Source organism: Gobius niger (genome assembly GCF_951799975.1).
Source record: "Gobius niger genome assembly, chromosome: 8".
In the NCBI taxonomy this organism is placed as follows: Eukaryota; Metazoa; Chordata; class Actinopteri; order Gobiiformes; family Gobiidae; genus Gobius; species Gobius niger.
This window is the reverse complement of record NC_136859.1, coordinates 7,717,482-7,745,319: the sequence shown is the minus strand read 5'-3', so window position 1 is coordinate 7,745,319 and position 27,838 is coordinate 7,717,482. Positions and strand designations below refer to the sequence as shown.

At 42.0% G+C, this 27,838-nt stretch overlaps 1 protein-coding gene across 1 annotated transcript; it reads right to left on the bottom strand.

The window, feature by feature from the left end:
- On the bottom strand, positions 1-27,487 carry hace1 (HECT domain and ankyrin repeat containing E3 ubiquitin protein ligase 1). The gene is made up of 25 exons (XM_079561311.1): positions 27,095-27,487; positions 25,663-25,717; positions 25,384-25,473; positions 22,384-22,488; positions 20,862-20,937; positions 20,531-20,662; positions 20,184-20,266; positions 19,176-19,272; positions 18,301-18,402; positions 18,094-18,200; positions 16,753-16,903; positions 14,242-14,425; positions 13,768-13,945; positions 12,370-12,438; positions 12,175-12,262; positions 10,869-10,980; positions 10,660-10,757; positions 10,455-10,542; positions 10,207-10,356; positions 9,902-10,098; positions 5,422-5,553; positions 2,856-2,954; positions 2,102-2,172; positions 1,294-1,407; positions 1-403 (listed from the first exon to the last, which is right to left on the bottom strand). The coding sequence occupies exons 1-25, from the start codon at positions 27,171-27,173 to the stop codon at positions 301-303; spliced, it is 2,760 nt and encodes a 919-aa protein (XP_079417437.1). The 5' UTR covers positions 27,174-27,487; the 3' UTR covers positions 1-300.
- Positions 27,488-27,838: the final 351 nt, after the last annotated feature.

Below are 27,838 nucleotides of genomic sequence, written 5' to 3'. Positions count from 1 at the left end.
TGGATTCTAACCTTGTTGAAATGATTTGGACTTGCACATTAAAAAGGTAGACTTGTAACTTGATGTCCTGACTTGAATTTGAACAAGGACGACTGATACATACATTGTCAAATCATCCGCAACAAATCTAGCTTCGTCCAAACTCCTCTAGACACTAATATTCTCTGTTCATGTCCTTAACTCATAAACACAGACAGTAGAGTAGGTTGGCTTGTTGTATGAGGTTCTGCTTAAAGCCATGAGGTACCCGGCAGCTTTACGCCACAGTTCAGCCTTTGTGGAGCTACGAGAGGCTTCGTTTTAAGCCATGGTGTAGCCGTAGCTTCCGCAGTGCAGGGCGACCAGCAGCCTGTCTCTCAGGACGTCCTGGCTCGGGTAGTCAGGGAGCTTCAGCATGTTGATACTGACAAACCAGAGAGAGAAACATGAACACATTTAAGATTTGAAGTTGAATTTCTGATCAGATTTTGAGTCTAAACTAGAGCTGCTTCACTCCAGCTGAAAACCTCTGAACCGTTTCCATATTGCCAAAGGTGTTATTGTTAAATAGACGTGGACACAGCACCCTCTAGTGGAGACAGGCTTTGTTGAGGTTGTGTAAATTCAAGAAAATCAGAATAGAAAGGGCAAAAGCTCTGAACTCTCGCCTGAACCGAGCACATTTTCTCCAGTAGACTTTACCCAAATCTAAAAGCTTCTTGAATAAAGTGTCAAAACAGCGACGAAAATGAACAAAAATGCGACAAAACCGCAAGAAAAAAGTGATAAAAGAGTGATGGAAAAGAGACAAAAAAACTGTGACGAAAACCCATTCAAAAAGCAACGGAGACAACACGGCAACTGTGTGAGGAAAAAGATCAGTTTAGTTTTTTAGGTCTTAGCTTTCAAATGAGGCGTTACACACTGGCCTATAGGCTGTGACCTTTTAGATTTGGGCAAAGCTGAACTGGAGACAATGCATTCGGTTAAGGCGGGGGTTAAGAGGTTAAACAACACATTATATGACCATTACAACATACAATGAGTTTACAATGTTACCATTACTTTTACTTCAATCACATTAGACCATTTTTATGTTTCTAAGAATATGTCAATCCCTTGTTTCATGCCCAAACCTTTGTCCTTGGTTATTCAATTCCACAATTTAGTAGCGAAACGTCAGCTTCTAATCTAGTAAGTCCACCTGAGTTATTTTGATTGATAGATTTAATTCCACGACCGAGATGTTTTGCAGATGTTAATTTTCATTTCTGCCAGTGCTCCATGTGTTTGGTGTTGATGTGATGCTCTTACCAGGTGCTGGACGTGGGCAGCAGGTGGGCGGTGTATGGCACTGCGGTGATGGTAAACTTCTGTAAACCACTTCCTCCCATCAGGAACGCGAAGCCTCCGTGAGGGACCCGTGAGCTGAAGTAAAGCATAAAGAGTTCTTTAAACAGTATTTAACTTTGTGAATAATATTGTACTTGTGCAGCAATCATTCTTTCACTTTTCCATTTGAATGCGTGGAGAAACCCCAATACACACTAACGGAAAACATCTCCCTCACTGTTCTCAGTTGTCGACAAAATCACTTTTGGCTCGCATTTCTGAGGTCCATGACTTGGTACAGGTAAGTCCTGACTGTATTCTGTTTACAGCTTTGGCTTTGTTCATGAACATTTTGCAAAACGTTGTTATTTTGTTTTTCACGATCAGAAGAAGCTAACAGGCTAATGGGCAAAGCTAACTGTGGGCTAGCGCCACTTTACTAAAAACGCAACATGCTACGACACCTGCAGTGGCGCTTGTGGCCTCTAGGGGAAAACATTACTTACAGCTGTCCTTTAAAGGAACTAGATGCAAGTTAGTCATTTCTATACTCACTACTGCCACCTCAGGTCTTACGCGTAACTGCAGGTTCTATATTAAGCTCGTGCATGACGGCACTTCTAACTTCTGCAGGATTTTAGAGGCAGTTGGGGTGAACAGTTCTGAGCTCATTCTACACATTAGGACATTGCTGGAACATGTGGGGAGGAAAATACATAATTATAACATGTTTAAACTCCTTATAGTCCCTTTAAAGACACAGAAATAAAAATGACAAAAAAAAACATACCTCCCCGTTACAAACTGTAGCAGTAGAACTCTCTCCTCTTGGGTCAGACTGCGAACCACGGCCCAGAACCACTGCAAGAATAAGACGTAAAACACGTGTGGGAGGAGGATGTTTCTGCAGGACCAGAAGAACTAACAGAGCAGGGGAGAATTCACTATCAGTGGGTGTTGGATTGAGTGAATGCGCCGGGTTTCCTTTTTAAATGTCCGGGAGTGTTAATATTTGGGTGGGAAAAATGATACATGAACAGCTATATAAAAATAGCATTACACACAAGAAAGAGCCAAGTTGTTATCAAAAAAGTGACACAAAAAAGCCACAAAAAAATCAACAAAAGCGCAACAAAAAAGTGATGAAGGTGCCACAAAAAAAGTGACAAATAAGAGATGAAAGTGCAGCAAAAACCTGACAATAAACTCAACAAAATAGTGGCAAAAATGAGATGGAAAAAGACAGTGAAAAAACAATGCAAGAAAAAATATTTTCAAAATGTCACACAGAACATTTAGTTTATAAAATCTCGATATAAAATCCAGTAAAAGTATGAAAATATTGTTTTAGCCCATTAGCTGATAATAATTTTTACCCTTTACCATCTTTACACTTTTTACAGTACAGCCATCATTGAAACCAGAAAAAATGGCCTTAAGCTGCTCCACTAATACACAGCTTTTGTTCTTTGCTGATTCCGACCATTGAAATGTTAATTCTGATTTGAATGTGCTGCCTGGCTGTTCATTAAGCAGAGCCCCACCTGAATGACTGGTTCCTGTGTGTCGTATCCGCTGGTGTAGTCCGTGTTCTTGTACCAGTCCTGCACATCGATCTCAGGCATCCCAGACAGCAGCAGCTCCTGTACAGACAAACAGCAGCAATATTGTTAGGTGTTCCTGGCCACATTTTTTTGTTTCCCTCATTTTTTGAGAACCAACTTGGTGGAATAACCATTAAGGAAGAGAGAGAAGTGGATAAAATGATGTTTTCCATTTACTTCATCCAATTATGTCATTTCTGAGGTCGGGACAGGCGTGGTCACAAGTGTTGACCACTGGACGCAGTAACAGCACCCGCAAAAAGGGGGCAGTATGTCAATGTTGGACGTGAACACGGAAACGGCTAATAGACTGATGAATTTCTGATTTGATCTGTGTTAACCGCTTAACAACGACCTGAACACATTTTCTCCAGTTTGGCTTTACCCAAATCTAAAAGCTTAAAAAAGAAGCGGCAAAATAGCGACAAAAACAAGGATGAAAACGCAACTAAATTGTGACAAAAAAAAACAGACAAAAAAAAAAGTGATGAAAGAGCAACAAAAACGTGGCAAAAACACAACAAAAATTAAGCAGAAAGAAAAAGACGCAAAAAAGACAAAAACATGACAAAAATGGGACAAAACGACAGAAAAACACAACAAAAACAGCAATAAAAAAACCAATGAAAAAGCAACAAAAAAACGGACAAAAAAGTGACGAAAACACTACAAAAAAAGCATTGAATAAGCAACAAAAACATAGCCTGGCATCCAGACTAATCTCCGATGTTTATTAATTAATAAACAGGAGACTAGTCTGGCGACCCTGTCGTAGAAAAGCTACTGCTTGAGGCGGGACTAATGTGGGACAACCGAAGCGCATATCAGCCAATGAGAACATAGCGGATGTGACGACAGAAACAGCGACAAGAAAGTTGTCGTCATTTGGACATTAACAATGGTGCTCCTGCCACACGGAGTTCAGTAAATGACCTCTGTCGTTTATGTCAGAAAAACTTAAGAATACAAGCATACCGGAGCATTACGTGAAGTGGTTGCTTGTGTTGAAAAACTACAAAACAAAGGCGCAACAACGTGACGCCCGTTCAGGGAGCTGCTCTGATTGGTCGGTAGGCTCCATATCGCTGAGTCACTTCCTTTGAAAGCGCGCAATGGAGTGTTGCCAGACCCTCTTCTGTAAAGAAGCAGAGTCTGGATGGCGAGACTAACAAAAACAGCCCAACATATGACAAAAAAGGGATGAAAACATGACAAAAACGCTTCAAAAATGTGACAAAAGCACAGCGACGTGACAAAAAATGTACGATCAGTTTTGTAGGCCTTAGCTTTCAAATCAGGCATTACACTGTTGACCAGTCGAGAAGCTTTTAGATTTGGATAAAGCTGAACTGGATATAATGCACTCGGTCGGCATCGTAGACTTGGTTGAGCCGCCTCTCTTCCTGTTTGAAATGTCAGTCTCGCTCTGACCAGTGTGGGAAGCAGTAGCCTTGCAACTAATCAAGGCTGGGACAGAAACTATAATTGAATCGCCTAAAGAAGTAAAATGAAATCAGTGCTAGAGTGCAAAGAGATAAAGGAAAAATCGCCCTAAAATATCGGTAAAAAATATCGGCCATGCATATCGGCATCGGCCTTAGAAAAACCCTTATTGGTCGACCTCTTATTTGAAGCTGTTGGCGAAGCATTAGATGAAGAGCTCTAAGGGAAGCAGATCATACCCCCATAACTTTTTATCAAGCCTCTTAGATGAAGGTTCTTGAGTCGTCTTCTGTACTTTGGAGATAAAGTGTAGGACATTTCGCCTCTCACCCAAAAAGTGTCACTGACAAAGCCTTTTGGATGACACAGGGTCAACTCCAGAGTATATACAGACAACTACGGAGTATAGAAGATGACACAGACATCTTTTTATCAAGCACATGGTTTAAATTGCAAAATCAGGACTGGTATTTTTCCAGTCTCCACTCCACAAAGCTCCACAAAGCTCCACAAACAAACAGCCCGAAAATACTCAGTTGGACAAAAACACTGAAATGTTTTTGTGTCTTTTTTCTTTGTGTGTGAATTGTTTTGGAAGAGAGAAGTCATGTTTCCCCCCCGTTCCCTTTGCTTGCTTGGCATTTCCCCATCTAGGCAACAGCGAAAACGGATCCTTCCCTGATCAGTGAGAATGTATCCTTGAAGCCTCCGTATCGTGTCCCGGTTGTCAGACACGGAGCGATGACAGTGCGACCGAGGCATGTCCAACAAACGCGCGGCGGGATAATCAGGGCTGCGAATCGATCCGCGGAGCGCAGAGAGGGAGAGGACGAGAAACTGCCAACACAGAAAAACCTTCATCTGATACAACAGCAGGAGGGAGGGGCCTCAAGGTGACCCCGACGACATGCTTCAGCCTGAGGGATCAATGGACGCCACGCACGGACAGGAGCACAAAAGCCCAGGGAATGTAATAACTGTAATTGGGTCGTAATGTTGCCGGGCTGTAGTCGCGAGGTCAGGACGTCTCCTTTTTCGAGGATGGACGCGTGTTTGCACTGACCAGTTCGTACTCGTCGAAGAGCTGGATGAGCGAGGGGGGGATGAAGGTGTGGAAGCCCTGAAGGAAGGCGTTGATCTGGGGCTGGATGGCTCTGGTCATCCGCAGCTCCGTCACCAACTGCACATACTCCCCCTGAAGACAAACGCCAGCAAACAGCTCACACAATGCAGTTCATAAAACACAGTTACCAAGGAGGTGATAAAAGTCTACAGTGCAATATGGAACTCATAAGAGGCTGCCAAATAAGAGAGGGCACTGGTACTGTGGGCTAAAGAACAATGAAGAAAACAGGCTTTTACAGTATTGGCTATAGGCATATTGAGTCTATGCATATGAGCACCTTTACCTCATTATCTTAAAGATGGGGTATTATGTTTTTTTCAATCACATAGCACCAGTCTATATCACACTACAACGATGACGAAAACTTCTGTTGGTTTGTAAATGCAGTAAATTAGAATAACTGCCTTGTGTAAATTGCTCTCTCAAAAAGGCTGTAGTGAATATCTCGAAATAGGCCTCTGTCTCTTTAAGAACCTCTGGCCCTTTCAGACACGCCCCCTCCACACTCTGTCTGTGGCATCAGTGGGGAGGGGGTTCTGCTGAGGAGCAGTGGTTGGTTACTCGGCTGGTGACGAAAGCTCGGAGGCTTCTCCAGGAGGTGGGGGCGTTCCTAGGAGGACTCAGGCAAACCTATCCCTAAAATGGCCGCCATCAGAGTTTTTACAGATTACTCAAAAATACGTGAATGTACAAAGACAACACTTCAGGCATGTTTTTAATGAGGGTATGATATAATAACATGATGTAAAGCTTGAAAAAGTCGATGCATAATACCCCCCCTTTAAAGGAATAGGTCTCAGTTTTTACATACGGAGATATGCTCTTACCTTAGCTTAGATGAGTTCATGCATAACTGTCTTTATGCGTGCCCTCAGTCACGCAAATGAAGCATTTAGCTGGGAGAGGCCAAATGCCAACATGTCTTTGGTGTATTTGCGTGACTGAGCGCACGCACAAAGACCAGACAGATAGGCATCAACTCGTCTAAGCTCAGGTAAGAACATATCTCAGTATGCAAAAACGTGGAAATAGGTGGAAAATACATTCATACATGGGCACTAGGGATGAGCTGTTTCCTATATTTCTCATCACTAATAAAACAAATCTATTTTCCCTTAATCAATGTTTACTTTGGTCACGGAAGGTAATGGGTGAGTTATGTCTCTTTGAACAGCGGTAAATGTTAAAAAACACATCTGATCCTGACTTAAAACTATGACCCTCTTTTTATTTAGTACCAATTGGAGCCATTTTCACGGGGAAAAATCTGCCCTAAAGTTGGTACAAATCAACGATAAGTTTTTACTATGTGGTATTTCAGACAAAAAAATTATCCATGAGAAGAGATTTTCAAAAAACGTAGTTTTAATGTGGTCCTAGAAAGCAGCACATGTGATGGTCTCGGTCAACTGCAGCACAGAGGGAGGGAGGGGAGGCTTTTGGAGTTAGAAGAGAGAGGAGCTGTGGAGATTAGACTTTGTCACATCTAAATGATCAAAAATAGAGAGCCAGGTCTGCGCTGCTGATGCAAACATATTTACAAGCTCAGAGAACTACATTTGAAAACAGGATTATTGCACTCTTTTACACGAGTTTAAAGCATAAATCTCAGTCAGGAGGAAGACCTCAGCGATGAAGCTTTGTGCGATGTGGATGAGCGATTGATATGGGACACACTATATGGTAATGGTAAATGGTCTCAACTTATATAGCGCTTTTCCACCTACATTAGGCACTCAAAGCGCTTTACAGCAAGGATCCACTCACCCATTCATACTCTCATTCATACACCAATGTACGCAGACACTGGGGGCAATGTGGGTGAAGTGTCTTGCCCAAGGACACAACGACGGTGTGCACTTTCAGGAGGTGGGATTCGAACCCCCGACCCCCGAGCGATGATCAGGTATTACAGGACTATGTTTAAAGTAGGGCTGGGACTATGTTATTGATGAATTACGATTATTAAATTATATCATACGATTTTAAATATTAATCCAAATTAATCGCACTTTATTTTAGCGGCACAGACACTTCTTCAGTTTCCTTTGTCCTGCAAGAAACAATCTTACTGTCAAACTTCTCACAGTTAAGCGCCGACATAAACGCAATTAAAAAGATCATTCCCCCAAAATAAAAGTGTTTGAAAAGATCACACAGGCCTCACATCTCCAGGAAATTTGTTAAAATGTAGGAAAGTACAAAGAAGCATCTAAAACATAAACGCAACCCTGAAATAAATGATGCTTAAATGCAATTCACTACTTTAAAGATGTTATGGTCTTACCTGTTAAAGAAAACAAAACAACTTCAAGAAACATGATTCACCTTTGTGGCTCCTTCATGCTACAAAAACACATTTGAAACATTGCAGAACTATTTTGTATGTAACCTCTTTCTCTATATCTATCATCCCTTATGTTACAGTGCCCTCTAGCGTCCGCCTGCAGTACTGCGCCCTCTAATTAGGCCGGTTCCGAGGTTTGAAGCAGCAGGAGACGGATCAATCGCTCATAGAACAGATATAGACGAGTTTGGAGAGGGGACTTCAGCTGGTCATTAACGCTACACAGCCACGGCAGAAGATATTGGAAACTGTTAAGCCCCGAAGAAACTGCTCGAGGTTGTTTTGAATATGAAACTGAAATTAATATGGGTAAAAAAAACAGACTCCGGTTTGTCGGTGTGTTTTGCACCAAAACAGATACATAAGAGGATTTTTTCACGTGCGCAGGTGAACTGGAGTTTCGAAATCCCCCAACGTGGATGTACGAGAGGAGCGATGATGGTTTTCTGTTTGAAATATAAAAGAAATGCACGGAATTTGAAAGTAGAGTGCAATGAAACGTGATAAAAGAGTGAATACAAGCTTTCACTTTAATTCAATGGTGTGCTAGCAAATAAATGGCGCCGAGATGAACACACATTGAGCATAAAATGTCGGGTAGGTACGGTCTTGTTTTCTCTCCTCAACGCAACAAAATCAATGAACGACCAAAGTGAATAGGATTACACAAACCGGCGAGGATAAAGGTGGGGCTGTCATGATAATTACTATATCGACTTATCGTTCAATAAATAACAGATAAACAATACATTTTTGGCCTCGATGACCTGGTCTGTTCATTTATTACATTTTCCCCCAATTTACACTTGTAACACTTTGATTACAAATTGAGTTACATGATATTTCATGCTTATTGCAGCTTGTGTGGTATTTTAGGATATGACTACGCACTTTTAGTTGAGTTGACAGTATCTAGTATCGTTGAGAGTCAATAACATCGTTTTACTGCGATACTTTCCTGCCACATATTGAACTTCAAATTTGTTATTGTGACAGGTCTAACTGACAAAAAGCTTATAACATGATTAAAAGCTCCAAGTAGATTTACTTAGATGTGTCTCCTTTAAAGGCCTTATACTTCTATATTTCTAACCTCTCAATTCTTGTAAATGAGATTTGGTCCCTAATGTATTGCCTGATGAAATAGCAAAAATGATAATTCTTCACCAGAATAAGTATGTTTAACAACTTTCATGGAGCATATAACAACAACTACTGTAGCAGCTAGTTCACCATCGCCAAAAAGGCTTTATAGCTAAAAATCATGGCGTTATTATATCATCTGGATTGTTAAACCTCGGGTTTGCTCAGTGGCTTCTCTGTGGTGATGCAGTAGAAAATCTCCCTTGGCCCAGAAAGGATTTTTACCATAAAACAGCCATGAAAAATGATTTCAATTGAAAGGGCAATTCAGAAAGGTTGGATTTTGAGGTGTATAATTATGTCTTTTTTAACTTCATAGACTTTTCCTCCATTTGAAATTTTGATATCGCTCTAAAAATAACTCAGACTTTCCGCCACGTTTAAAAAAAAGCGAAACTTTCGTGAAAGTCAATTTCTGTGAGTGAAAAAATGAAAGGTCCTGTTTTCTTCATTTTGAGATCAATAAAGTCTTATCTTTTCTTACAAACAAGATGATCAGTTTATTAATGTAATTTGTAATGAGAGACTTCTACACTAAATATCCTCGGTTATATGACAGGCTATTTAAGTTACATTAATATAAACAACTCACATAAAGCTATCTGATCATTATAACTATTAAACATGATATACAACTGGTGAAAGTTGTGTTTTTAAAACGGTGAGAGCCAAAGCTGATATCGGTTCAATATGAGATATTTGTAGCCGATACCCGATATATCTTATTTTCCCAGTAACGGCTCCAATATCCGTTACCAGTATCGGATCGGTGCATCTCTATTGTTTTGTATTGTGATCCCCAGGGCTATAGGCTATAAATACTGTCTAATTGTAGGCTGTTTTATTACTGTGAGATTGTTTATACCCCTATAAAATACTAAAAGGACAAAACAAGTTGTCTTCCACAGCTAGAAAAAAAACCTTTACCTTGTTGTCCTGCGTGACTTGGATACTGGTTCCCCCCGGTTTGAGAGGCACCTCCTCCATGGCTCCGAACACGTCGGTCTCCACAGAGAAGCTGAGCTCCAGGCCCAGGTCGCTGATGTCGTTGTCCAGGATCCACTGCAGGTTCTTGGCATACTCCGGGTCGATGGAGGACACATCCTGGTAATTCACGGGGATCCCTGCAGAAAACAAACACTCGAGTTAGGTCAATAATGTAACAGAGTGCAAGTGCCCTGTCTCGGGACACGATGAGAGAGTGTTTGAGTAAGAGTGAGACTTATTCTGACCGAGGATGTGTTTGTAGAAGGATCTGGTGAAGTAGATGTTGACCAGCTGTCGGTGGTACAGAGCCAGACCCAGGATCTGCCCCGCGAACCGGAAGTAGCTCAGGTGGTCCGGGTTCACAAAGGAGTTACTGTTCGGCTGGAACGTGGTGCCTGAGGGACGCACGGTAACAAAATGAGTCGGAGAAATTCATGTATGAATTCTTTCTTTCATACAGGATCCAAGAAAATGAAAATATACGGATCCGTACCATCTGCCGACTGCGTGAACAGACCGTAGTCCGGGTTGATGATTTCGCTGGACAAAATGTCGAACCACTCTCGAACCACCCCCTGACCCTGGAGAAAGAGACAAAATAAAGTGAAGTATGCAAATGGTAAACTTCCAGGCTGGGAACCTTCGAATGCTGGTATTAGGATAATGGACGGCAGCTTTAATCACGGGCTTTGACTGACCATGCCCTCCTCCCCGTGGAAGCGCACAGCGATGCCCTGCTTCAGCTTCTCGTTGGTGGATTTGGAGACCATCTCACAGCTGCTTCTGAATATGGATTCTGGGGAAAACACACGACCAGAAATGAGCGAAATGAGACGACTTTTACTACAATGCATATAGAAGTATAGATATATTTGCCAATTCAAGCCCAATAAAGTGCAGTTCTTACCCCTGTGGATGAGAAGAATGTCGTTCTCATTGACCGGCCTGTGCACCATGTCCGAGTCGGGCTGTCCCGCCAACAGGTGCTCGTAGAACCACTCGCAGCGATCTTTGAACGGCTGAAGAGTAGCACAAACAGAGGGGGAAAAAACATATACTGTCAGTGTGCAGGCATAGTCCCTGTTCAGAGCAAAGAAGAAATAATGGCAAAAAAAAAAAAGAGTATTTTGATCGAAGACTGACAATATTCTGCTATTTTAATTTCAAAACTCCACAGCACAATTACATTTTCAAGATCAGAGATTTTTCTTGTCAGTTTGGGCTCGTTTACATAATGTGTGCTTTTGATAATTGCTGTTCAGAGGGAGACAGAAGAACAAAGATATGAAATTCAGCTTGTTAACGGCAGAGATGGGTAGAGTAGCTCAAAATGTACTCAAGTAAGACTTATTTTGAAATTATTATACAGAGAGCTAACTTTGTCCCACAGAAGCAGATGAGCGCCGCACCTCACATGCCTCACAGCGCACCCCCAACACACCCTTCACCCTCATCATCCCCTCACCATGTAAACACAAACATGTGCAGGGATCGCTAAAGTTTCAATCAGCAGATGCAGCAACATTTAGCAGCTAACACAGCCAGAGAGGTTTACAAAAGAAACATCTGAGCACCCTTGCTCTGAGCTGAAATCCTCATGAAAAGTCCATGTTGTTTGTTTAATAATCTAAGTGTATGAGGCGTTCGAGGGTAGCGGGAATTTAAAGCTCTGCAATTTATTTATCTTTATTTAACCAGGATAGTCCCACTGAGATTAAGAATCTCTTTTTCAAGGGAGTCCTGGCCCCAGAGGGGAATCTATTTTACATGTTTTTAGTGGTAGGGGAAACTGGAGTACCCGGAGGAAACCTACGCAGACACGGGGAGAACATGCAAACTCCACACAGAAAGGCCCAGTCCAGGTGGGAATCGAACCTGGGACCTTCTAGCTGTGAGGCGTGAGCTCTAACCGCTGCGCCACCGTGCCGCCCAATGTATCACAAGGACAGGAGTGAGGGGGGTGGGTGAGGAGGGGGCAGAGCAGGGCTCACTACTGACACCTTCTGACAAAAAATATTCCAGGAGCTTAGCTGAGAGTAGCTTTAATTTAATGCTTTTTAATGACTTTTAAGGCCTTAACTTTGGTCAAATGAATGTATTGTATTTTAATGCTTCTTAATGCCTTTGAGAAACTGTTTGAGTGGAAAAGTCTGTTTAACAATTCAGTAGAGACATAAATTATCAGATAAATACGGAGAAAACAATGCTCTCACCTGTGCTTTGATGATATGCATGAAACGGGACATCAGCTCGGGACACTCCAACAGGAAGTGGAAGTGGTTGAAAATGATCTTTGGGTTCCTGAGGAGAAAGAAGATGGAGAGGGAGAGAGGGGGGAGGGTGAAAGGGGGGAGAGGGGTGAGTTATGGTCCGGCCACAGAGCTGACAGCAGCGCAGAGTGAACTCACCTGGTCACAAAGCACTTGAGCACCTCGTCATGTTTACACACAAACTCAATGAAGCGCGGAGACGTCATTCTGAGAGAGACGATATTCAGATTTAAGCAAAACAGACCAGAAAAAACGATAAGATTATAGAACTACAAAATGGTTTATTAAATGACATTATTATTAGTCTTTTTTCTTTGAAAAGCCAGAATGAAAACATGGCTTGAAAAAGTAAGGCAAGGGATATTCATTAATACCACACATCTCATACACAAGGCAACTCAGTGCGCCTGTAAGTAAGCATTGAGCACGTCACTGGCTTTTAAGTCTTCCACACTTTCTTCCTCCAAGACAGAGTTTTGTCTTGCACAAAAATTGACCCTGGAGCATCTCAAAGGCGCCATGCAAAAGGGCCTGTCTCACCGGAGAGAGTTGTGCAGACGTTTCATGGCAGTGATTACAAAGGACATACAGAGCCTATCTCACCATCCTGGAAATTAGTTGGGGAATAGTCGGAGACTAGAGTCGCTGCTAGTCACAGAGATGTCTTCGATATGTCCCCTGGCAAAAAGGCAAGTCTCCAGTCTCAGTGAGAACAAACAGGTTTGATTTCAGCAGAGTCTCTGCATGGTCTCCTAGAGGTCTACATGGTCTCAAGCAGCTGTGGCAATGTTATGAACACTATTTGTTCGTCGCATTGGAGTCTCTTTGAGATCTCCTTGGTATGCGACAGGTGTTGGAGACATCGCAGGGACGTCACAGAAACGTCTCACAGTTTGAGGACAGCAGGCCACCATTGCTCTGCAATTGCTGTAGTGCTTCCATATGGCCGCTAGTCTCCTATTGAAAAGCACTGGACTTTAGACATGTTAAAAACTACTTTAACGCCTGTTGTTTTTAATGGTTTTAAACACTAGACTAGGCTAGATATTCCTCCTGTGATAACGCTGGGTTAGTCACAATTAAAGAAACCAGGCTGATTACGCAAGGGCCGAGTCTACAGTGAAGATCCCGCCCTTATGCGCTTTTTAGGAACATACTTTGTCAGAGCTGGGGAGGGGAGTCTGTAAATCTGCCATGATTTCCCCCTCGACCGTAGTCATTATGGTAAACGGGGAGGAGTGAGCAGAAGCTGTCCACAATATTTACAGTCTATGCATAGACCTCTTGGTTACCATGCGGAGACCATGCTAAATGAGACCTATTATCACCGAGACTACCTGGAGACTCGCCTTATCTCCAGGGGACGTCGTAGAGACATCTCCGTGACCAGACACCAACTATCCTCTGACCGGTGAGATAGGCCCTTAACCACCCATACAGCCGCTGGTCACAAAAAGATTGATTATGCACAAATATCAAGGTTGCTTCTCCATAACGCACCTTTAAGCTTTTTATCTCAGTTTGACAGTGACTTACCCGTGAGGCATCTGGCAAGAGCAGCTCATGTAAAAGGCCTGTATGACGGCGCTCAGCCTGTTCGCCGTCATGGAGATCACATCCTCTCCGTCCACACACGCCTCTGCCTCCATGACCAGCTGAGCGTCCAGGGAGGGCGGCAGCTTGGGGCTGAGGTCGGGGGAGAACGGGGATGGGTCTAGATACATTAACATAGAAAGAAAGATTAGAAGTGAGCGATGACTCAGGTGAAATTTACATTAAAAAGCCTTTAATTATGCAAGTGACCAAAAATATATGAGTTGGTTGAGTATTAACATTTATCAACAGGCCTCCGTTTGCTATTCTTCTCCCTCCGAGTAAAACAAAACCAGGCTGAACAATAAACTAGTCATCTGGGCTGGTTTGAGACAAATTGTGCAGTATATGGGTGAACAGACCAATCAAGCTAAACACAGGACTACTTGTACTACATTTGGCCAAAGACATTAAGACCTTCAGAAGGGCCCGAGCCGGCCGAAGGGGACGAGGCAGCAGAGGAGGCGTCCCTCTGTTTGAGCAGCAGGGAGGCGATCTCGCTCCCGGAGGAGGAGCCCGAGGGGTTGGTCTTGGTTCTGGCCAGCTCTGTGGAGATCAGAACCAGCCACTCGTCCAGAGAGTGCCACAGCAGCTCCAGAGGCTGACCGGGGGAGGGGGGAGACAAAAGGAGACATTCAATTCATTCAATTCATTCAATTACAAACAAAAACATAATTTTTACTTCATCTGGTTTAGGAGAATTTGGTTTTAATCGATCAGTCGAACTTTATTTATATGGCACTTTTCATACATTCACAATGCGGCGCGAACGATTCCCATCAAGAGTTACTATAGCAACAAGACTGTCCTTCAGACACTGTATATTGAAATTAAAATTTGAATTAAAAGCTTCAAGGCTGTCCTCTAATCATCCCTCTAAGCCATGTTCACATTTGGTCCACTTGAAGCCAATCCTGTTGCATTTTCTGGAAAATCCCCTATAGTTTTTTGCAGTTGGAGCATACACTCTGACTTTGGTGCGCATTAACAATTCTAAAACTACGAAGGACCCAAACTAACAATCGTTATTTTTAACGGCATAGGACATATTGGCATGGCATAAACTATTTTAGGGGTGCAACAGGACGTACTGCACCTCTCCCAACACTGGAGAAAAACATCTTCAGGCCCGACCTCGGCCGTGTATTTACACACACGGGAGAGGGGCCACTCTTTTGAGGACCGATACATGCCCATCGGATAAAGAGCAGCTGTGGTTTGAGAGGAGTAAACAAGGCCATATATGAGAGATGAAAGTGCAAGGCCATCAGCAGATAAGATTATGGGAGATATAACTCTTGTAGAGCTAGAGAACAGAGGAGAGTGAAGATGAAGTGAAAAGGTGGATTGTCCTCAACTCAAAGAAGTGAATGGAGCGATCACGTTCAGTCCTGTCGCACTAACAGCTTATTGTTCGGAAGAGTAAAATGTTTTTATTGGTGTATGTTGAAGGTGCATTATGCAACTTTTTATGCGAAAGAAAAAAAGTTAACTTTCCATTACAGTGGTCTGCTGAGAGAGCCCCTGACCAGAAAACCTATTGGTTTTGGTCCTGAAGCGTCCTAAAGACCAATGTGATGGAAAGCAAAGGCGCCATACTGACCACTCATACAGCCGCTGGGTCAGAACAAGGTCAAAGAGGCACAAAAAAAAATGTACACAAAAAAAGTGGCATAATGTACCTTTACATGGCACTCTCTGTAGGTGAAAACAGTTAAATTCTATGTGCCTCGGTTCCTGAGAAATCCTAGCTAAACACAGGCTAGTTTTGATCAATATCACAGATTTTTTTTCTAGAAACGGAGATAATGGGGCTTTCATGCAAGACTCTCCTTTCTGATTAACTCCTCTCTCCAACACATTATGAAACATGTTATTGACTGTTTTATGGCTTGTGCATTTAAACAGCCTGGTTCTGGGATTAAAGACTTTAACAGGATGTTTCTCAGTCGTCCTTGGACTGATTTCAACCTTTCTCAACACTCAGAGAAATGTTAAAGTCTCAATTGTTTCAATCTGTCCATGAGAAGCTGCTCTGCTTTGTCAAACGCGCTCCAGAGAGTGAGAGAGAAGTGTCGACTCTACAGCTGTTCGCTACGCAACACCACGCCCCCCTCGGACTAAAAAAAACAAGAAAAGAAACGCAAAAATATATATACAAAGTCCATCCATGTCGTAATCTATTTCACTTCTGTTCATCACAGAGCTACCAAAATCACACATAAGGTGTATTAGAGTGTCTAGTTTCACATGGGACTCATGCATGTAAACACGCCACACTGGCTAATTCTGTCATCCCCACTTATACTCCCAGACATGCTCAAACTCATCCTGAACTATTGTGCATGTTTTTAGTGTTAGGGAAACCGGAGTACCTGGAGGAAACCTACGAGAACATGCAAAGGCCCCGTCCATTGATGGAACCCGGGACATTCTAGCTGTGAAGCACGAGCGCTAACTTCTGCGCCTCAGTATCACCCAGTTATACAGCACATCCAGAAAGAGGAACTTTTGAAAAGTGTCAAGAGCAACACAACACAATCCACATTTCATTATGATTAGGATTACACCTTATGTTCATCTCAATTTGAAGCTCTTTCTCAAAATTATGCAAGGAATTAGTTAGAGCTCAAGCAAATCACCACATCGCCCCCAAGCTTGGAATTAACTTGTTTCAGTCAGCAAGCTCCCCGAAAAATCTGATTCTTTTTTTTATCAAGTCAAGTTCGTCAAGCAGTACTTTTAAAATCCAGGTTTGAAATTCTCACATCTAAAGCTGCCGCGTATGTGGCCGCGCTCTCCTCTCTGTCCATTGGCTTTGCTCGCATCTGTCACAAATAACGTCATCATGATATGGAACAAAAAAACAAAAAAGAGACAGACATAAATGGATGTTGTTGATGTGGAAGTGTAGCGGATGGTGCGGACCTTAAACACTTGGCTTCGGGGCGTCTTGTTGCCGTTGTAGCCCATGTCGTTGCCGTTGTTCGGAGACGAGGGCCCGAGGCGAAACACGTGGCAGAAAATGCGGACGATCCTCAGCAAACTCTTCATCTGAGCTTCGTAGCTGCTGGACAAACTGAGGGCGGATAATACAAAGTCATTATGGCAACAGAAACAGCGTGCAATTTCATCTGACGTTGAAGGGACTAGGGAGTTTAAAAATGTTCAAATTAAGTATTTTCCTCCCCCTACATGTTCCAACAATGTCCTAATGTGTAGAATGAGCCTAGACCTGTTCACCACAACTGCCTCTAAAATCCTGCACTGTCACTCAAAAAGTTGTTACTTCGGGTCTGAATTGCCATCATGCACGAGCTTAATATAGAAGGTGCAGTTACATGTATGACCTGAGGTGGCAGTAGTGAGTACAAAATGGCACAGACCACTCGGGATCATCACGATGAATGGGGCTGAATGGAACCCCAGCTCATTACAAATAAAGAAATCATGAGTCTTACATTTTGTACTACACAGTTTCATTGAACTTGTAAAAATAATTGTTCACATTTAAGCCACTATAACGTTTTTGTTTTTTTTGTCAGTAGTGAAACAAAATTACTTTTGTCCTCCTCTATCCCTGACATTTGTGGGAAAAACACAGTGCATCTAATTAAAGCATTTGCATCAATTTCATGAACGTGCAGATTAGTTTTTTACCATTTCGGTGAAAGTGAAACCGAAAAGGGACTCTGCAATTATAAACCTGTCCTTGTGAAGAATTGGAGTGCTACAAATAGGTTAGGAATTTCAATTTTGTGGCTTCCTCTTTCATTGTTTGTAATGTAAACAATAAATCATTTAAAGGGCCTTTGTGAATGTGAATATACCACTTTCTTGATGCTTTATGTACTACAGAAAGCTTTGCCGTGCCATTAAAGCAGTACTAAGTAACTCATGCCCCTAGAGGCCATAAGCGCCACTGCAGGTGTCAGTCTTTTACTCATTAATTGTCCGTGAGAGTAAATACTACGCTGACAGAAAAGACAAAGGGAGAGAGGGATATTGTACATCCAATTATACAATGGAGATAATTTTTTTCACTCAAACATGGCGATAGCCCGCAGCTAGCTTTGCCCGTTAGCCTGTTAGCCTCTTCTTCGTGATTCTACTAGTGTGTATTGCACCTTCAACCCGGGGGCAGGGAAGTTGCTATTGTGGTTTTCTGGCCAGAGACACCAGGGCGAGATGAAAGACCCCCCAATAATCACATTTACACACATAAGTTAGTAGCAAACCAATAGTCGCATTTTGAACAAGTAAAAGCACCTGAGCAGCTTGTGTCCGTTGGTTGTGGCCACTTCAGCCAGACTGATGAGGATCCTGTGGTAATGAGAGTCGCTCTGCTGGGACACATGCTCCAGGACCTGCCGCAGCTGAGGACACGGTGACAGCAGTATTTAAGTAAGGGCTAGTACACACACAGGGATCATGTTATTTCATAGTAATAGTGGTGGTAGTGGAAAAGGGCCGTACCATGCTCTCCTTGATGTCGTCGTTCTGCGTCATCTGAACCAGCGTCTGGAACAACCGGCCATGATGCTGGATCAGGATCTCACAGGTCTCTCCGTATCCGCCCTACACAAAAATCAATCAACTATGGCAATATCTCTCATCAAACAAATACAATGGCACAGACTTTAACTCTTTACAAATTTGACATGTTAGTTCATACCCTACAATCTGAATATATGTATATAAATTAAACTTTTTAATTGTTGATTTCATATTGCTAAATTTAAAGGGACACTGAGTAGTAAGTTTTATACTCCCTACTTTTTTGCCCCTTTAAAAGTTACTTATTAATTGTAACAATATATAAGATACCTCTGACTATAACTACTCTGTTACTGAGAGTGAATTACTCCATTGTAAGATCAACAAAGTCTTATCTTATCGAATCCTAACTCCTAATGCACAGATAATGCTATTTTTGCTATATAATGCTATATAAATCTCCTCTTTGACTGCCTTTAATCAGCATCTCCCAGCAAAATACTCAAGTTTGTTCATTTTTATTTCTTTTCAACAATAAAAAGATTTTTTATTCTATTTATTGAGTGGGATGTTATGTGGTGGGGCTCCAGTAAAAAAGAAAAAAAACTACAGAATATCAGTATGTTTAAAGCAGTGTTCCCAATTGTTACTGTTTTTGTTAAAACTGAAGAAATCAAAAAACAAAACAAAAGTTTTTTGTCAAACTGACCAACAAATCAGTTTAAACTATAACATGATGCATTACAGCATGTACAGCATTTTCCTCAAATTACAATACACTCTGAGGGACAAAAAGGATTTTCAATAGAACAGCAGGACAAAAGTCAGGTATCAAGTGATAAAGCATGACTCACCTGCACGCAGAGGTCGAGGGGCGTGACGCCGTTCTTGTCGGGGAGATATTTGGCTCCTCGAGAGAGAAGGATCTGAGCCGTGTCTCTTTGGCCGTGACTACGAAAAAAAGTGCAATAGTATTTATCTCATTTGGTTCTCAACCAACTAAAACGTGCCAAGCAATAACTCCTTATGGAGAGAGGACATGTTATACAGAGGACATTATTCAGGTTTACACAGGGAGTAGCTAGTCTGATTTAAAGATTTTTAATGCTCAAATATGATATTTTTAGCCACAAATGCAAAAAAAAAATCTGTCTGTGTATTTTTAACTTCTTCAGACCTGCAATCATTCATCATGCATCTTGACCAAAGATTCTGAACAATTTCAGCCAAAAGCTAAATTAATCACTTTTTCTTTTCTTTTTTTTTATTTGACAAACATAGGCAGTAAAAATATTGGAGCAATGTCAATATTTTAAGATATTTTAAGAAATATGTACATCTATATTTAATGCCAGTTCAATTCAAGATTAAAAAGATTTATTGTCAGTTAATTTGAAATGAATCAAAATATTCATTCTCTCAAGTCCTTGTTGTGAATCGGGGGGTGGGGAGTCGGGGGTAGAAGCACGGGGAGGGCAGGGAAGGGAGGGAGTTCAGCTTCTGGATAGCCTGGTGGATAACACTGGAATCAAATGTAATAAGATAAGATAAGATAAGATAAGATAAGATGATACTTTATTAGGGTTAGGGTTAGGGTTAGGGTTAGGGTTAGGGTTAGCATTAAGCCATTAAAACATTTTAATGGCTTAATGCTTTTTAAAGCCCTGAAGAATTCCTGTTATTACAACTAAACCACTGCAGCTTTTTGGGATTAGCTTATTGCGGCCATTAAATCCCATTTTAATTTTATTGCAATTTTCTCTGTTTGGTTATTTTGGGAGGCTCGACCTGGAGTTTGGGAGTTTGAGAGCCCTTGTGTAAGAGCACATGAAAGCATTGCTGAGTCATATTTATCCACTGACCTGCAGGCAAAGTAAAGGGGCGTGGCTCCGGAGACATTGGGCCGGTTGATGTCAGCTCCACTGTCCAGAAGACACAACACCGTCTGATGGAAAACAGAACGACTGTATCACATGAAGACTAGTCACCGACAAAGCTTCAGCAAAGTGGAATTCAAAAGTACCAATACTATGCTACAGAAAATATCTAAGCCTGTGACAGTTTTTAAAAAGTTATCTTGACATGATGCACTTCAGTCATGTATGCATTTGAATTGTTTTTGTTGCTCAATCTATATAATACAGAGAGCAGGAAAGAGATCTAAAACGTATATTAACTTTGAGGCATCATTTTGTGGTCGAGTCGTTACCGTTTTGTGCCCGTTCTGGCAGGCCACGTGCAGAGCGGTCTGCCCCATGGCGTCCTCCACATCCACGTTGGTCACGTGTTGAACCAGGTCATGGAGGAGCTCAGTGCGGCCGTTCACCGCCAGCCAGTGGATCTAGAGACATTTCAGTATAACAGTATGATGCAGAAAATGAGATAATACTGAACATTGGTCAGCCAGAATATTACGACCACTTTCCTTGGGCAAGACACTTCACTCCACTGTGTTTAAACTAATGATTGTGCCGCGCAGAAACTCTGTAGGCAGGTGGTCATAATGTTTTGGCCACTATTACACTGTAGGTTTGTCTTACCGCAGTGAGCCCCTCGTTGTTGCAGATGTTGACGTCAGCGTTGTATTCCAGCAGTTTGCCCATGCACTTCTTCTGACTGAGAGAGAGCAGAGTTGAAGTTCTTCGTAAAATCATCATGGTATTAGTTTGCAAATCCTGACAAATTTAAACAGTACTTTCACCTCAACTCTGGGAATAGAAGTGTTCAAATGTCAGACTACGGTCACAGTACAGTAGCTTTTGCGAAGCTGTGGTGCATTGTTAGAAATGCACTGTCCACAGTAAGAACATCCAAATTTCACCTGTGTCCATCCATTTAGCCGAGGTCTTCGCAAAGTGACCACAACTTTATTGAAGCTTGGAACCCCTGTCCTAATGGGTAGAATGAGCTCAGACCTATTCAGCAAAACCGCCTAAAATCCTGCGCTGACACTCAAAGTTGTTACTTCGGGTCCAAAGTGCCGTCATGCACGAGCTTAATATAGAGACTGCAGTTACGCATAAGACCTGAGGTGGCAGTAGTGAGTATAAAATGACCAACTTGCATCTAGTCTCAATAAGGTCCAACAAAAAAATTGTTTGAGGGCCACATTTGTCCTCCGGGCCACATTTCGGGTAAAACATGCAATACCAATGCAATTTATAAAACTAAAAAGTAAGACTTATGTAAATTATGTGCATTGCCAGTACATTTCTACAACATAACTGTCAAAATTAAAGGTAGGGTGTGTGATAAAAACGCAACAACAACAGAGCAACACAAATGTGGCATAAAAAGAACATCTGAAAAGAGATGGATAAAGTAAAAACAACACAAGGCAAAAGCTCTGTTTAGATCAGTTGTGTTGGTCTTATCTTTTAAATGAGATGGAAGTTTCTTGTCCAGTCAAGAAACTTTTAGATTTGGGTAAGGTTGGCCCAACTGGAGAAAAGTGTTCAGTTCAGGTGGGGGTTAAGAGGTTAATGCCCAGATACTATATTTTAATGCCACAAAAATGCATTAAAAAAAGCTGCACATGTTACTTTTCTTGAGATTTGCAAACATTTCATCAAACAGAGGAAAGAAAATTGGACTTTTAACAATAAAACGTTCTCAACTTCAGCCAAAACTGCAATTGATTATGTTTTAAACCATAATCTGGTATTTTCAATGAACACATACATTCAGATTTAATGCCAGTTTGATCCAATTCAATGCCTGTATGTACAAACATCTTAAAAATGTTATGTTTATGTTGTTGTTTTGTTTTTGTTTGATGATCTAAAGGCTGCCTGTCTGCCAATCTGGATTTAAACATAAAGGGTCTCTCTTCAACTCCTAGCACCTCGTATGACCACAATAAGTTCCACATTATAGAATGCATTATTAAACCGTTTAGTCTGCTGGCTTCCTGGCAATCGGCGGATCTCAACTTTCACATCGATGCTTGTCTTGCACGTGGTGTCTGATTTCAAAGATACCACGGGAGCAAAGCAGCAACAGTGAAAGGAGGTTTTTGTCAGAGGTAATTTAATGGGACAGGGCTGTCCACGGCGTCCGTACCCGTTCCTGGCGGCCAGGTGCAGCGGGGTGCACCCGGAGATGTCCTGGTAGTTCGGGTTGGCTCCTCTCTTCAGCAGCAACACCAGGCACTCCACCGACCCGCAGCTGCAACACAAAGTTAAAGCTAGAGAAGCCACTCTCTTTCTTTTATTTCATCGCCACAGACCGGGAAACGTGCATAATTAAAGCGAACAATTGGAATGTGTGGGAGGGATTATGAGCAGAGAAACATCAATTCAGCCTTTTTAAATTTCTGATGCCAACATAATTCGTGCCAAGGAGACTTTACATAAAAAATAGCAGATCATTTGTTGTCCTTGTGAGGAGACGGATTTGCAATGAGTGCAAACCATTCAGCAAAGATGACTGGATGTTCACACTCTATTTAGTCTCCATGAAAATTTGGACAGCTTCAAACATAAGGTGAGCTGATCAATGCAAATATGTTATATCAGGGGCTATAGGGTTGGGCACCGTCAAACAAAACCAGTGTGTATCGAAAAAAAAGTTGTAAGGTGAAGAATGTGTGCTCAGTGCATGCTTTCAAATTGGTTCCCTCTCTCTTTGCATACTCCTTCACATGTAGACTAAGCCTAAACCAGTTCTAAACAAGGTCTGAGCCATTTTCAATGCATTGACGCTGGGAAACAAATATCTACCTATTGGTCTGTTAAAATGCATGAAAATGCACCAAAATGCACCATTAAAATGAAAAAAATCTCTGTTGGAGGCACTCCAGGCGCCCCTTTTAAATGTGCCCCCCCACCAGTTTGGCAAGGGCCACGGAGCAAAAATTGGGGTCATTTTTTTTTTTTTTTTCACTAAATTATCATTTTTTTTAAACTAGTACTATGTTTAAGAAGTTACTTCTGCATGTTCAATTAAAAAAAATGCTTTCATTTGTCCTTTCATTATAGAGAGAGAGAAATCCAACAGACATACAGTATAAGTACAGATGTTGTTAAGGCGCTATATAAATAAATAAATATTGATTATTTGATTATTGAGTATATGGGGGCCCTGAAAAAACTTTAGCCCCGGGGCCCATTTTACTTAAATCCAGCCTTGACTGTAGAACACGGGGGCAGGTGCTTAAAAGTGCCTTAAGCGATGTCTTTCTTTTTGAATTCTTTTTCATCGGTAGGTGGAGTACTGAACTCTGCTCTGCTCCACCACCCCGTCCTCTCACCGGGCTTTCCCCTGTCGCCCACGCCCCCTCACTCCCCGCCACACTGTTTAGACCACACACTGCTCTGATTGCATTCAATGACCTACGGAAATCTCATTAATCTTGTGAGAAACACACATTCATCTGCATAAATAAGATTTAGGATCTCGTCTTTTTGTAAACTTCTGTCATATTGCTAAACCGTTAGCCGCTAACTGTTGCTGCGTCTTCTGCGTCGAACCTTTGTTCACGTGTTTTTGCGGAGGGGCCTGTGGGGGTGTGTTGGGGGGTGTGATGTGAGGATCTATTATAATACGAGCGATCGCTTTTATTGTTTACTTCTGCAATTTTTGCCGGATGTTTTGGTGAATGGTTGGCAACAGCTGATGCATACAGGCCTCTAACTCGGTTTTATAAAATGATAGATCTGTTACAGCGCAAGAGAAGCAGTGCACTGTTTATGGACATTGTTTTTGCTGATTATAGGATTTTAATAAAATGTTTATCAAATATGAAAATGTAAAATGTCTACCACGGCCAACGGATGTGACGACATCGCGATCGCTCGTATAAACGGGTGAGGAGGTGCAGCGCTGGTCTTCTTCTGCTGTGTACGAGTGTGACGCACAAGGTGGTGCATCTAGAGGCGCTTATTGGTAATGCATCGGTGCTGGACCGGCAAAAGGGGATCACTTTAAAAAGTCAAATGAAATGACGGATGTAAACTGCTTGAGTAGATCATATTTGTGAGGAAATTAGTCTGCCGTAAATTTAAAAAAAATAAAGTATCACTGAATCAATCTTTACAATAGGCGTAAGGCTGGGATTCTGAAGTAATTTGTCCATTCTCAATTATATCGTCAAATATATCATTATCGTGATATATGTTTTTATATCGTGATATAGATTTTAGGCCATATTGCCCTGCCCTAACTCATGGTATTGAAAAAATAAAAAAGATCAAAAGCAGGTACTGAAAAAAAATTGTATTTCTTTAGAGACCAAGTTTTGATGCCTGTTGGGTCCAGGGACGGCATTAAAGGAAGTTACTTGGTGGTTTTAGCCAGGCCCGGATTTACAGGGGTGCAAAAGGGTGAATTGCAACCTCATCTTCAAATGTTTGCACCCTTGTTTTAGTTGCATCACAATGCATTTTAATGACAAGGATCTCTAGTGAAACTCTGACACACCCTCAGTGAGATTGTCCTGGAGCCGGCGCTGGTTTCAGCTCAAATAAATGTTAAATCTTTCATTAACATCATTGTTCTGGTTTCTGGTTCTAGACGACAAATACTTTAGTATAGATATTGAAAAAAGTATTGTTAAGGTATTGTAAACTAAGCATCGTTAAAGTACAAGTATTTTTTCCCCAGTGTAGCCTATAGAAGCATTTTCAAAAACAAATATACAAACATAGGCCTTCAACAGTAGCCTGTAAAGATTCTCTTAATACATTAGTGACCCAATAATAACTTTTATCTCAGCCTTAGTTAAAGCTAGAGCTATTGGAAATGCTAGTCAAGCTGCGGCATTTCGCACGTCAATCTGAAATGTGACTGAATTGTTGAGGTAAGAAGCTTTCAGATGAGGTATGGCTGGTTCATATTCACTAAGATTAATCAGTAAGTTAGTATTTAGTTTCCTGGCTGGGCATCCCTTATTGTGAGAACTCAAATTAGGGATGAGACATCAGCACCCATTGCCCCAAATTCGCACTCACACACTCATTTTCATGGATTTCAAGCACCCATATAATAAAAACGTAAGGATTTCAGTGTAATATTCTGATATAAGAGTCATTTCTGCTGAGCTAGACAAAAGGAAAGCCTTACTTGGCAGCGATGTGCAGCAGGCTCCTCTTCACTCGTCCAAAAGCGTAGTTCACGTCAAATTTGGAGTTGAACAGCAGTTCTGACACTGACCTACAGGGGGCAGAGTGAAGGGGGGGGTCCAGTATTAGTTGTTTCTGCAAACTATGGTTCTAAGATTCATCGAGGATACAATGCTCACATCTGAATGGCCATAACTGTGCTTTGTAAAAAATAAGTGCAAACAGGATTTATAAGCAATTGCAATTCTCAGCTCTGAAGCAGAAGAGTGTCCAAAATCACCTGTGTTGGTCAGCCATCACCATGGGCATGAGCGTGTACACAGCGGTCTCATTATCTGTGGGCAAAAGAGAACAACAGTGCGTTTTTTTTTAATTCAATGACTTGTAATGCAGTTCCTCATTATACCGCAGGTTCGGTTCATGTTTTAGTAAGTATGCATGAGTGCTCTATTTGTCTTTGTATGACGAAATCACATTCAAGTGTTGGGTTAGTTCTGAGCCGCTGGGACTGAGCGCGTGGCCATTGTGAGCCAACCGGGCCAGCATGTTTTTGGAGGTCGGGGGAAACCAGAGCACCTGGAGGAAACCTGGCTGGCTGCCTTCAGTGCTCCTCTGAAACCGTGCAACGCCTCCTGGGTTTGTCCCTGTTACAGAACGTGGTGTCCTGCACTGGTCAGCTTCTCCATCTCCTCCTTTGTCTTCCTCCTGCGCAGCTCCCTCCGCTCCACAATCTTTCACCATCTTCTCCTCCTTTTTTATTGTTTCTTAAAGCGCCTCTTGTGACGCCTCCGCAGTGCTCCAGGTGTGGGGGGTTCTTGGTGCCTCTTCAGTGTTTCAGAAGAAGAAATCTCCATCCATACATCCATTTTCTTCCACTCTTCTGTTTCCAGCCCCTTATGGCTCCTCCTGCAGGTGGTGGGTCCACGGGGGGATGGCCTCACAATTAAACGGGCCCATTGGTTTCTCATAAGGGGCTTCTGAACCGCTCTTTGTCTGACCCTTCACCTAGGACCGGTTTGCCATGGGAGACCCTACCAGGGGCACGAAGCCTCCGACAACAGAGCCCCCAGGATCATCCGGGTGCTCAAACCCCTCCACTAAGGTGGCGGTTCCAGGAGGGGAAGAAGAAACCTGTAAGTCTCAAATGTCTTTAGCTTATAAGTTGAAACATGGGGTCTTCATGACTAGCACAGACTCTCTGCAGTAAAAAAAATCTAATGAACCTTTATTTATTTACTTATTCATCAGCATGTATCTTTCTTTGGCTTTGCTCACAGTGCTGAACTCGGCCCCCACGTAGAACTTTGTGGAACTCTCAAATAAAAAAGATGATGATGATGAACCTCACAAAAACACAGCAAAGTAAAAGTATCCAGTATGTACTTTGTAGAGTAGTTTTATCATTCAGTACTTTTTACTTCTACTTGAAAGGAAGTTACTTGTGCCACTGTGAGGACATTTTTAAAGTTACAAAAGCTTCATGTCAACCTAATATATACTGTATGTAGTATGTATTTCTTGCTTTTTCTTCATAAATGTATATATTTAGTACATGTCTACGGGTTTTATTAGTGTGTGTGGAAATATTAGGACAAAAAGAGCCATTTAGTTCATTATTTTTTCCTTGTCCTCACATTTCCAACACAAGCGAACATAAGGAAGCCTGGTCAGTACAATGCCTTTATGACAGTGGGAATAAGGGTCCGTCTCACCTTCCGGGAGCTCCACGGTCCTAGCCCGGCGGAGGGAGCGTGTCAGTCGGTTAAGCTGCTCCATGGCCCGTTCCATCATAGGCGGAGCATGGGCATAATCCAGTCCGAGCGAGGTGAGCTGTCCGCCGGGTAAAAAAAAAAAAGGCTGGGCTGGACCGCGGGAGGTTGGTGGCTTCTTTGGTGGAGGTGTGTACGGAGGGGTAGCCTGAGCGAAGCCTGGCTCAAAACCCTGCTCCTGTTGGACTTAGAGGCGGGATGGAGAGCAGCAGATTGGGTCCGGGGTGTGGTCCATTGTCGCTGTGCCTAAATGTAAATGAAAGAAAGAAAAAAAAAAAAAATTCTCAGACAGATTTCCATTTACGGAGAGTCATTTCCCTCCGAACAACGCTCAGCCTCGGCCACTTCCTGTTGTGATGATGTCAGAAAGAAGTGCATGCTGGGTAATGTAGTTTAATGTGTTATATCATTTGAAACTGTCTTTTTTTCTTTTCTTTTTGGGATAAACCAGCGGTTGTCCACTCCTCTAAATGCAGCGGTTCGAGTCCCGTTGGCAGATGCAGAGTGTCGTTGTGTCCTTGGGCAAAATACATCGGCCAATATAACAATCATACTGCTCTTTTAATAATGAAGGATAATAATTTAGCACCAAAGAAAGAAAGAAAAGAAAATAATTATTATTTTAAGGATTAGGATTATTTTCTTATTTATTAGGCTATTATTTTAAGAACTGTTGATCAGTTTTTG